Genomic DNA, 12511 nt, shown 5'->3' with positions numbered 1-12511 from the left:
ACAGATACTCCTCTAGTGTTAAAACCGAAGTGGCCTCCAGTATTTCAAAAATTAATGTGCACCTTTTCAGACTTGAAATGCCCACTTTCAACTGTTCATTATTATTTCTCTAACCACTGACCTAATAATATAACTGTATACAACAATACAGACACAATGCCTTCTTTGATGATCACCCTTGGTCCTATGAAGTTATTATTCCCCCCAAACCTCTATAAATACCCTTTGGTATGAGAATGTCATTAAGACCTTTAACTAAAAGTATTCACTATAAACATGAAGATGATTGTTAACAGCTAGGGTATCAAGCTGCTGACTCCTAGTCTACATTTTACAGCTCAGAATACAACACTAAGCAAATACTATGAATGTCTCTCCCTGGCTTATCAAAAAGAGCTGCTCTTGAGACTCACAGTACACCTGTCTCAGGAGCACTGGCCATTTGAAGACTTCATAAAGGGTTCTGAATTGAGAATTAGCTACAGTTTTAGGAGATTCTGTACTTTATCCTGGAGGTTTATTGTGCATTCTGCCTTTTAGCATCAATTAACCCATATTTTATATTTTCCCCACTACTGCTTACTGTAATCACAGGTCATTGAAGGTATTAATTTGTTTTGCTGGCACAGCACTCCAGATGCAGAGGAAGGTGACATGCCAAGCTGACTCCTATTCATAATCCCATAATCAACTCAATCGGATCACATACCTTCCAGGTAGTGGCGGGAAAAGTACTTGAGAGTTTCGTCCAATAGGATGACAGGAATTGAGATCTTCAGGACCACCACCCACTGAGACCACCGCAAAGGTGTCACCTGGAATATCAGCTGTGAGGGAGGGAAGGGGTGGGGAATTACAGGGCAGAAACCAAAGAGGTGCTTGTGTTCCTGTTGGTTTTTCATGGCCTCACAAAACAGGACTGCAACAGCAATTACAATGAACTGCAGCTATCCTCTTGAATGACAGGACCAAAGCATTCCATAATTGCAATGCTACCTCTTTTTTTCTCTTAATACCACCTTGCTGTACGTCTCTATGCAGGAGTTTTAAAGCATGTTATGTTCTTTCTGGTTTTCAGATTACATCTTGCATAGGTGATCCATTCATGACAAAATGACATTTTCACTTAGAATGTTATAAAATGAATAGTCTGTGATGGACTGGTGTCCCATGCAGGGTGCACCCTGCCTCCTGCTCACTGCTTGCCGGTACCCTGAATTGGATGTAGCAGTTACAAAATGGATGGATCTGATCAAATTAAGGGTTTTGAGTCTACAAACAAGGCAGAACAGCGTTAAGACTGCGCTTGTCTGCAATGAATGAGCAGCGCAGGACTGCTGCACTTACCGGCAGGGGCTCCACGTACAGGATGAGGAAGTGCAGAGACATCGACAAGACAATGGCCCCCAAAAGCCAGATGTTCACCCAGGGAGGCATCCTCAGCAAGGACTGGTTCTCAGACAGGCTAATGAAACGAAAGGGTGGCAGGAAATTACCATCAGGGGCTGAACCAGCCTTGAGTGCCACGTTACCTTTGCATGCACAAGAGCTTACAGTCAGTGCAAACCTTTTACACTAACAATCTAAAGAGAAAAGACAGGACAAATTCACACTACTCTACTACTAACAACCCCCCGGAATTAAGACACACAGGAAAAACTCTACGATATCCTATTGGAAAAAAAACGTGTGAATTCTTATTTGTTTTTCAACAGTTTTAAGTGCAGTCTGGCTGAGCTGTTATTGGTTACCATTTAAACTGTCACTAAATGTCTAGCTGACAAATGTTCCCAGAATTAAAAAATAAACAAAACAGTGCAATGCCATTTACTGATTTGATAATGCAAGAGACATTATGTGTATGCTTTATGCACAAGCAGAAATTCAGATTTCACACCTGCACGGGCAGTGACTAGCCTGGCAATACGTTTCAAAATCACTGGCACGACTGCATTTGAATTAAACAATGAGTTGGGGAAATTCTTTACCCACGGGCTTGTGGGAATGTGGAACCAGACATAGGTAAACAGCCATACTGGTGAAGAAGACATCTTATGTCAAGAAGTGGCTGGGTGAGATTGTCAATCAAGTCCTACCAAACCTACCCAAGAGACTAGATGGGCTGGTAGTCCCCCTGCCATTTGTAACCTTTCTCATGTTCTTATTTCAGCACTTAGTGTTATCTCATTAAACAAATTAACTTTGTCACACAGAGAAAAAGCTTCAAGAAGTGCTGTACGTGTTCCCTGTTAGCCTAGCTATCGACCACAATTTTGTACTTCCTGTCCAAAACAGATTTTTAGAGCTGTAGGTTAACTTTGTGATAATAATATCAGTCTGGTTAGTTGAAAGCATGTATGCTTTAATGTATTTCCACTTAACCAATTCTAATGCAGTGCTGCTACACCTGGGTGTTGACACAGAGGACAGGGATATTTAAGAGAGTAAACACAGGGAGTTGGCAACTAAATTGGTCTAGTGGAGCTTGGTTCCCCTATCCTAGGTTTTAAGATATATGGATTACTGGAGTTTATCTCTCACGCTTTTGCTTGCCTGCGTGTAGAAATCTCACACCCATCTCTCTCGCATTCCTTGCAGCAGCTCCCCAGCTCATTCCTTGCCTCAGTGAGGGGGATTTAGGCAGCCTTATCCTCACAACTATACTGCCATTCCCTCTGCTGGGCGAGTTGCACCAAATATTCTCTACATATCCCATCTCATTATTGCATTCATTAGCATTTAACTGAACTACATAAGTGAAAGTTTACTCAGATACAAAAAAGTCCACATTAATATCGGTCTGTACTTTATAATATGACACAACATTTCATCTAATTTAGCTACTTAAGCTTGGTATGAGCGGGACATGTCTAATGTACAGTAATGTACTTACCTGTTGAGCGCGTTGAACATCTCTATAGTGACCAGCACAGATAGAGCCATAGTGGTTGGGTAGCGCGACTCAAATATTTCACAATCAACGTTGGCAAACATGGGGTTGTCCTCTGTGCACTGCATGAAGTGTCTCTGTGGACCGACAGCCACACACATGAACAGATGGAAGGTGTTGTACAAGGCAAAGGCTAAAACAATGTTCATAAATTTTGAACCAGCCTCAATATAATGTTGCTCAAATCAAGCCAGCAATTGAGAAAATAAGTTTAAAATGTGTATCATACAAAATGCTGCCATAAAACAATTATGCTTTGTGTTCTTGAGATGTGATACTATCTCAGCTATTTTCCATTTACAGTTTGTATTAAACCTTTTGATGTACTTCCAACTTACCAGCTGGTAGAAAGAAACCTGAGGACCTTCTTCATCAAGCAGGAACCACCATGTAGCGGCTCCTACTGTTCCCAGGCCAACATACCCTGCAGGGTATAACTGTGGTTATTATTCTGTCTTGACTAAAGCAAACCACCCCCAATACATCATCCCTTTCAAGCTTACAACTCGTTAAACCAATCTGGTGGAAAAGTCATTCCGAGCAGCTCAAGTGATCAGAAGACCTTCGGGCTCTTGTGGTTTTTCCAAGGTGTTCTCTGTCAATGACCAGAGTTCAAGAAGGCTCCCCCTGTTTCTACTGATAAAAGGGGACAGATCAGAGCTAGTTTGGGTGCCCCCCCCCCCCCCAGCTCACCTCCGATTGCCAGATATCGGAAGAAGAGCCAGCCGGAGATAAGGGGCTCCTTGGGGTTCCGCGGGGGCTTGTCCATGATGTCCAGGTCCGGGGGGTTGAAGCCCAGGGCGGTGGCAGGCAGACCGTCCGTCACCAGGTTCACCCACAGCAGCTGCACAGGGATGAGGGCCTCCGGGAGGCCCAGGATGGCGGTCATGAAGATACTGGAGACAAGAGGACAGAGCCCTGATGTCAGGAATCAACAGCTACCACAGGAAATGTATTAGCTGGGTGTCTCCTTGTCAGAATACACATTATATAGTGCAAGGCCTTTTATATGAAAAATATGGGAAGACAAACATTTTCGATAGTTTCGATAGTCAGCACTGTCACAACTCCCCTCAATCATGAGGAATGAACCAGGGAGCTGCTGCAAGAGTGAAGTTGGGGTGGACGGAGGAGTGTTAAATCATGCACAGAGTTAAAATTTATTAAGCATTTATTAGTATGATTGGACGGAGTCACGGTGCAGGTCCACAGGTAGCTATGTACATATCCGAATGATTCAGTAAGTGAGACAGGGCTTCTTACCACACAACCTCGCCCACGTTGGAGGAGATGAGGTAGCGGATGAACTGCTTCATGTTGTTGTAGATGGCCCTGCCCTCCTCTACTGCTGCCACAATGGTGGAGAAGTTGTCGTCCGACAGCACCATCTCCGAGGCGGACTTGGCTACGGCGGTGCCCGAGCCCATGGCGATCCCGATCTCCGCCTTCTTCAGGGCTGGGGCGTCATTCACGCCGTCACCTGTCTGATAAGTGCAGGGGACACCATCACTGACAGGGCAGAATGGAAAACTGGCGAGGGCTAAATGGCACTGTCTGTCCGAGACCAATCTGGCCTGCAATGCGTATTCTTACTGTTCTGACCTTAAGGCTCCAACTTAAAACAATACAGAGCCAAAACATTAAAAAAAATGATTTTATGTTTTGGCTAATTAAATGTTTTGGTTGATTAAATCAACAATTATTTTACATTTATTTTGCAAAGACATACACCTACTGTTCAAACATGCTTCTAGCAAAAAGATTCCTTGTTTATTTAAGCTTATGACATAAGCTATCATGATACTGAAATTGTAAGGGTGTTGGTTCTTATGGCAATATCACATTAGGAAGAAATAACATTGAATCTGGTTGACTAAACGACCAAGAGCCCTCCTTCTGAATCGGACTGTGTCAGAGGTATCCAAGCCAGGTCCCGCAGGTGCCTGGAGGAGTCAGGTTTTCAACTTATTTTTTTAACTTATTCAGTTAATTATTGGCTTGATTTTGGAAGTTTTTCTCAGCATGTAAGGTGCTAGTGCTTTAAAAAGACTGGCAGTAGAAAACGTGCAGACACCCTGGCCTCCCATGAGAGCTTTTAACTAGGTATTGGCTTAAGACAAAAACCAGTTCAGTCCTTTTCAGGTCCACTCACCATGGCGGTGATCTCGTCGAAGGACTGCAGGTACTCCACGATCTTGGACTTGTGCGCGGGCTCCACGCGGGCGAAGCAGCGGGCTTGCGTGCAGGCCTCTTTCTGGGCCTCGGGGGACAGGTCGTCAAACTCCCGGCCTGTGTAGGCCTTGCCAGTCACCTCCTCGTTCTCCCCAAAGATCCCAATCCGGCGGCAGATGGCCACTGCTGTGCCCTTGTTGTCACCCGTGATCATGATGACCCGGATGCCGGCCTCGCCACAGAGCTTGATGGAGTCCGTCACCTCCTTCCGTGGGGGGTCCAGCATGCCCACGCAGCCCACGAACGTCAGGTCGGTCTGGGGTTGGGAAGAAGGAGGGGAGACGGGAAGCTTTTGTGAGAAATGAAAAGCAAACTGCATTGTGTGAAAAAGGCGAGTGCCTGGTTCACTCAGCAGTGCATCTTAAAATGCTTTGCCATTTGGAGTGGCCTGGAATGTCAGAATTGCCACGACAGGTTTAAAAGGGAAAAATGTACAGAGTAACGTGTAATACCTCCATTTTACATCACAAAACAGACAAAATTCTCAAGTAAGCACAGTGCCACATTGCCGTCATTGTCTAGGATTCAGAATGAGGCAACAAAATATCCAGCCCAGCCCTATTATACTGTAAACAAGCAGGCTTTTGAAAACATCTCTTTAAATCCACTAGTAATACTGCTTTCAATTTTTGTGTAGGCTTTGCTGACAAATACTACTTACTTGTTAACTCTGCATTTGGATGACAGTGAAACATTTCTGCAGTGTAATGTCTGCTGCGCAACTTGTACTGATTCGCTAACACATCGCATCACATTAGTTATTACAGGGACTAGTGAGCAGGGAGGGCTGCTTCACATCATAATCTGTAGGAATTCCCTCATAAACAACAAAAACTTTCAGATGGAACCAAAGTAAATAAAAATCTCCGCATAGTGTGAAATTAGGCTTTCTGTTACAGTACATCAGTCATAAGGGTAAATCTTGCAATAAAGAGATCCCTGCTCTGGGACAGGTGCTGATGAGCTGACCTCATACATCGCAAACTTGGCTGAGTTCTCCAAGTCCATCTCCTCTTTCCTGGGCGGGATGTCCCGTGTGGCGAGAGCCAGGCAGCGCAGTGTGTCCCTGCCGGTCCCCCACTCCTTGATCTGGGCCATCAGCTGTTCCCTGAGTGGTGGCGTAAGTGGGATCTTACGGGTTCCCAGACGCAGGTAGGTGCAACGTTCTATCACACTCTCAGGAGCACCCTGAATGGAGGGACAACGGCTGAGCATTGAGGCTGTGTGAAGGATTCCGGAATACTAGAATAATGGGCCAGATAACAGGCACTGGAATACTCCCCCTGGTGATGCCGTCTTTGCTATTTTTAAGGAGGCTTGTAAACTTGGTAGCACAAAAAAAGAAGCTGAAGCTATGTATAAACAGTTCTTCAGTATTACAGTATTACACAAGAACCATGTTCTTCTATAAAAAGATAAATTGCCAGCTAGATCTGTCACTATATACTTTCAACTAATTCCAAAACCTTTTTTACTATTGGTGAAACACTCATGAGAATACTGTATATTATAAAGACATTTTAGTCTAATTAGTCCAATTAAGATGTTTTAATCTTGATATACCCAACAGGACAAAGAAAAAAAGACCAAACTCTCAAGCAGAATTAAAAACTGATGAAACAATCTTGTTACGGATTGTAAAAAGTGTTAAAGTGTTTGGGTAAAAATAGTTCGATATACCAGGGGTGGGTATAATGCTAGTATTATTATCTGTATTTTTAAATGTTGATACCATCACTGACTGAAACATAACACCAATGTCTAGATTGTTTTATTGTTTTATTGTTTATTGTGTGTATTTTTGTTGTTGATTTGTGTGTTTTAATGTTCTTTACTACAGTAAAGCACAAAATCTGATATGTGACTCTATATGGTAGGTGAGAGTCTGTAAGGAGCAGTGCATCTTTATCACATTAATTCAAACATCATTTGAGCTGCAGAACTAAACTAGTGTGGAATAGAATTGCTTATATCAAAAACATACAGTACCTCTCTCTATGCTAGAGTCACTTATTTATTTTAAATTTCAATTTTAAGTTGTATATATGATCAACTGCATGAAATGAACCCATCCTATATACAGTACATTTATTTAATGAGCTTAAAAAGCTAGTTCCATTGCTATTACAATGTGTGTAAATGTACAATAGACTTTGATTAAAATAAGTTGTGAGATACAGTATAGTGTATATCACCTATAACATGCCAAAAATGCTGCAATATATATATATTCAGGCTTATTGATTTCCCTTTCCCCAGCACATATTGTATTAAGTATCTTATATCTTATGGAGTTTCTCATGTACCTATTGTCAGTTGTGCATTTGTATTAAAATTGCAAGTAATATGTCAGTGTACCTGAATGACAAGATTTGTTCTGCCTTGATGGTACATTGCACTGGCAGCATAAATTATGTACTAGTTAATGGTCTCCAGGAAGTATATTTTTTATATTGTGATTAAGAAATAAAGTAGAAATAATCGTGAAAGGTAATTTGTAAAGGGGGTAGGAGAGAGAATTGCTGATAGAAATGTGTTCTCTCCATTTCCTGTACCTTAACGAACATCTTGCTCTGAGTGCCAGGCTTGGCTGGGCTGCAGTAGACAGACATTGACTTGCGATCACGGGAGAACTCCAGCGTGAACTCCTTTTTCATCAGCTGCTTTATGACCTGGGGAGAGAGAGAGGCAGGGTGAAGGAGAGCTGTCAGGCACACACGCTTCAGTGTAAATGACGGGCAGGCAGGTCAGTGCCACCTGCCAGTCACAGGTGGTCAGTGCAGTACGATATCACTAATCCGTCACAGCAGGGGATGGTGACAGCTTGTCAGCCCCACTGTGCATGTGCAAAGCCAAAAACTGCACCACTGTTGTGCTTCATTAAAATTCTCCTTTCTAATGTGGGATTTCAATCTAGTATGCAACAATACAACTGTATTGTGTGTTGTATGTGCAGAAATACAACAATCTAACTGTAGAATGAGGCTCATATGTTTTAACCTACACTTCTCATAGTTAATGGGCAGAGACCTTCCATTAATGTCCTACTTTTTCCTTTTTTGAAGGACTCAAAATGGTGACTGTTTAAACTGCCCTACATTTGGAGAACTTGGAGAATTAATTTATTTTCATGGACATGAATAATGTCCTTCCCCTCCTTCCCCCCCAATTCCATTCCATCATTGTTTACACTGCTCATCTATTCTTATGTAAAGACAGATGTGCATTGTTTCATGCTTGAACTCCAGGATTTCCACCATTTTGTAAACTGTACAGTATGTGTTTGCAATAAATGCTCTCGGGTGATCATTTTCAGATGAAGAGAATGTGAGTTGCTCAGCTAAAAGGCAGATTTTAAGATGGCTGTGGTGATACAGAAAATGTAACATTGACTTTTACATCCTAGCTGTTCTAAATTCTGGCTGAATTAATTTCCTATTAGAACTATTTTCTGCATATCAGCTGTGTTATACATACTGCAGGCAGCCACGCTCAGCAGCTTCTAGTGTATCTACAGGGAGAGTTTTAAGATTTTCTCTCTCCACTAGGTGTCCCCATTGTATTGGATACATTTTACACCTCACTGTGGGACAATAAAAGTGAGGTATCTACCATGAACACACTCCAGGCTCCTGGGAAACGTCATTATCAAAGAGCTAAAATTCAATCATTTTGGACAGAACAGATGTGACGTTGAATAAAACACATTCATCAGACATCCTGAAAAAAAAACCACAATCCCATATAAAGCAAAACATCCCTTCTTTTTATCAGGGAAAAAAAAACTAAAGCTTTCTCCAAGGTCTTTAAAGGGAGAGAAATAGTTTTCATATTCCGACTTTTAAAAGCTTACTTGGTCCAGAGCCTTCCAAGTAACTCAGGTCATCAACCAGGCTATTTCGTTTCCCGTTGAAAGACTGGTTCAAACTTGAATGTTTAGCTAACCCCCTCATAAACTTATACTTGTCTAAATATTATTCTTAACTTTCAAGTGCTGGAGTCACTAGAGGGCTTTTCAGCCTTTTACAAGGGAGAGGGGTTGCACTGCTTGCCCAGGCTCAGTGAGGAAATGGGAAATACCAGTAGCCATTTACACAGATCAAATCTCATTGCATTGCCATTGTTCATGCTGCAGTACAGGCTGTTCCATTCCACAGACTCCAGGCATCCACATACAGTAGTACAAGGGTCAATAGAACTCAGAAAGCAATGTTTGTTTAGGTATTTTAATGAATCTGTTGAAGCACTGTAACCCTTGCTTCAATTTGATTAACTTGCTGCTCATTTCTCTACTAAAAGGTCTACAAACCATCTAGAAGCCTCATTCATTTTTTTTCTATATTCTGAAAGTGGATGAATGAGAAATTGTAAGGGCTACTTATAGTCAATATATCAAAATTACAGCCAAATCCAGCAGAATGATGGTATTTTTCTTACAAATTAAAAAAAAAACAAGCTTCTGATTTTCAAAAGCTTACATTTTTCTGGGTGTTTAAACAAATCTCAGAGCAAAATCTTAAAAAGATATGAAAATGTGGCACAAAAGGTTGACCATATTTTTGGTGAGGTTTGGTAAACACCACTGACTGTCTTGGGGTTTAATCAATGCAATGCTGTAAGCTGTATGTTGAGGAGAGAACTGGGGGCAAAGTTCTCAAGATTTCTGTTTTTGCATATAAATTTTAAATTAAACTAAAAAGGGACCTTAACCACTTTTAATTAGTATACAAAACATCTGCAGTGTCATAGGTTATTAACTACTAGTTTCAATAAAAAATAGTAGTAGTGTAAAAATGGACATTTCTGTAAAACAGTGTAAGAATGTAAGGAGCATAAGACAAGATGAACTTTATTGTCCCCCTAGGAACACACATCACATCTATTGCATGTATGTAGCTCACGACAAAAAAAAGTCACGCATAAACGGTTTATAGTGACGCAATTGCATTTACCTTTGGCATCTGAAGTAAGCCAGTAATCTAATCGGTCAAAAATAGGCAATAAGGAGGCCTGTACAGTCTGAGCTGTACCTTATCGATTTGCAACCCTTACCGAATTGCATGCTCCAGCCCGCTCCACCTTGCTGAGCCCAGAAAGGTGGGTCTTGAAGACGTTCATCTTCTCCACCAGAGTGGTCAGTGCGGTCTCGGTGGCCTCTCCCACTTTCTCATAGACCCCCTTGGACTGCAGAAGACAAAGAAAGCTTGCGCCAGTCACGCCAGAGGCCAGGGGGACATTGTGGAGTAAGACACAGCGCACGGAAGGTTGCAGGGGAACAAGACGAGTTGAAATTGTTCCTCTGAAACAATGACACAGAAATCTGCAGTCTTAGTGCGATGCACCGTGGAGATGTTTTCTTAAATATAAGGGATACGTCTGCCACATTCAATTAATTTAGAGAGGCAAGAAAGCCAGACCAAGACTGCAGTAGTTTCAGATTCCTCTATCAATAATCACCACTATAGAGCACCAAACAGAGCACAATAAACTGAATTTGAAAGCTCACGGCAAATGAAATAATTTACTATAAAAACAGCACTAAATAGAGCTAAATACACTGAATTTGAAAGCTCGCAGAAAATAGAATAATTTACTATATTCTATTTATTACTATATTCTAAAACAATTAAAGAATAAACTCATAAGAGACTAAGTAGCATGGATTGTCTATAAGTATCTGAGTTCGTTTTATGCAATCATATGAATAAGAACAACTCAGAGTGGGCAGTATTGGGCACAACTCTTCTTAGTGGAAGTGGGAAAATAACAGGAAACATATTCAAATAGACAAAACCAGATAAGAATTAAAATAATTTGCTGTCCACCCTCCGAGCACACTGCTACTGTTTGTAGTCAACCCCCTACCTGAACCTTAACAATGTCAAAGCTAACATGTATTAAGAATAGAACTTGTAAATTTAGATAAAACTGTATTTGTCTAGAAGGCGTAACATGGACAGGCCACGTCCCAACCCACATTTCTATTCCCTGACTGAACAAAACATTAAACAGTATGCAGGACACATATGTTTAATTTCATAAAGAGAAACGATACCGGTCTGAAACTGAACCAGAATTGCTTTTACAATGTTTTCGAAGGTTCAGATGAGACAAATAATATAATGTAATGATCAAAGGCAACAGGTAGAGTGCTCTTTTGTCAAAACGTACCCAAGAGCATTCACAGTGTTTTTATGATGAGGTTATAACTTTCATCTTCCATTCAGACTGACTGGTGGAGGTTACAGACCTGTATGAATGTGCACTGCTTGACAGATCGCCCCTATTCAACAGCTCGGCGCCGTGTGTAAACAGTGCAGTGTTTTTCTTAGAGATGCACTACTCTGCATAGCAACCCCACACAGATGTGTAAAATGGCAATGAAGCATTGCAGCTTACATTCATCTCAGACTCCCTATTCGAAAAACACAGAAACATGGTCAGAACCCCTTAACTGTTAGTGTGCAGGAGGCCTGCATTACTAATACTACAGTACCTTTGGTTGTGTCTCGCATTAGGACATTTATTTATGTTTAAAGAAAGACAAACTTTGCTTTTTATGGTATGTCCTCGTGCAGTTCAGAGAACTGGGCTGCAGTATTTCTACAGTGCTACATGCTACAGTGGTAGCTTTTAAGGCACTCTCCGACTCTAGCAATTTAATTCATAAAATGGACAATTCAAATTCAAAGGCACCCCCCCTGGGTTCTGCTAAAAAACCCTAATGTTCTCACTGTTATACCTGTACAATCCTCTGAAACCCAATAAGAGCCAGCCCTGAATTTGCTGAGAAAAGTACCAACTGTAAGTATTCTCTTTTCTACTAGAGAAATAGATTACACTGCAATGCGTTTTTGAATTACAAAGACAGACACTGAGCTGGGTTTTGGAGTGTGAAGATGACCACATTCCCTATAGCTTTTTTTTTTTTTACACAATCTGTTGTCTAGTTCCGTCAGTGGCATTTCTCAAGTGGATATAATCCAAAACATTTAGACCTGTGGTTAAGGTTAGTATTGACCTAATTTCTGGGTTTCGCATCATTCAGGTTTGTAGAATGTGAGTAATTCGGGAACTTTGCAGAGTACAGTTTCTTTTTTTATGGCGGATTCGATACTCTACAATGTCATTCCAATCTGTGTCTGCACATCATTAATTGGTCAAAAAGTGGTTAGAACAGAAATAAGGGTGACACGACTTAAAGTAGTAGGGAAGGTGAAGTGATAATGCATATAATATTGCTATTGCAAAGGAAGTTAGTAAAGAAACCTGTGGCCAACCCAAACAGTGGATGCAGAAACAGTTTACAAGGGTCTTTTCAAACAAAAT

At 41.3% G+C, this 12511-nt stretch overlaps 1 protein-coding gene across 1 annotated transcript in view; it reads right to left on the bottom strand.

The window, feature by feature from the left end:
- Positions 1 to 12511, bottom strand: part of atp2a3 (ATPase sarcoplasmic/endoplasmic reticulum Ca2+ transporting 3) — an 83918-nt gene that overhangs the window by 6649 nt on the left and 64758 nt on the right. The window contains exons 11-20 of the mRNA XM_088906989.1: positions 10235 to 10366; positions 7738 to 7854; positions 6152 to 6370; positions 5103 to 5438; positions 4214 to 4434; positions 3644 to 3846; positions 3289 to 3374; positions 2894 to 3027; positions 1348 to 1465; positions 710 to 827 (exon numbers count right to left, since the gene is read on the bottom strand). Coding sequence (XP_088763115.1) covers positions 710 to 827; positions 1348 to 1465; positions 2894 to 3027; positions 3289 to 3374; positions 3644 to 3846; positions 4214 to 4434; positions 5103 to 5438; positions 6152 to 6370; positions 7738 to 7854; positions 10235 to 10366 — 1684 coding nt within the window. The remainder of the gene's footprint in view (positions 1 to 709; positions 828 to 1347; positions 1466 to 2893; positions 3028 to 3288; positions 3375 to 3643; positions 3847 to 4213; positions 4435 to 5102; positions 5439 to 6151; positions 6371 to 7737; positions 7855 to 10234; positions 10367 to 12511) is intronic.

This window comes from Atractosteus spatula, chromosome 27, assembly GCF_055471065.1.
Source record: "Atractosteus spatula isolate fAtrSpa1 chromosome 27, fAtrSpa1.hap1, whole genome shotgun sequence".
NCBI classification, from domain to species: Eukaryota; Metazoa; Chordata; class Actinopteri; order Semionotiformes; family Lepisosteidae; genus Atractosteus; species Atractosteus spatula.
This window is presented reverse-complemented; position numbering and strand designations above follow the sequence as displayed.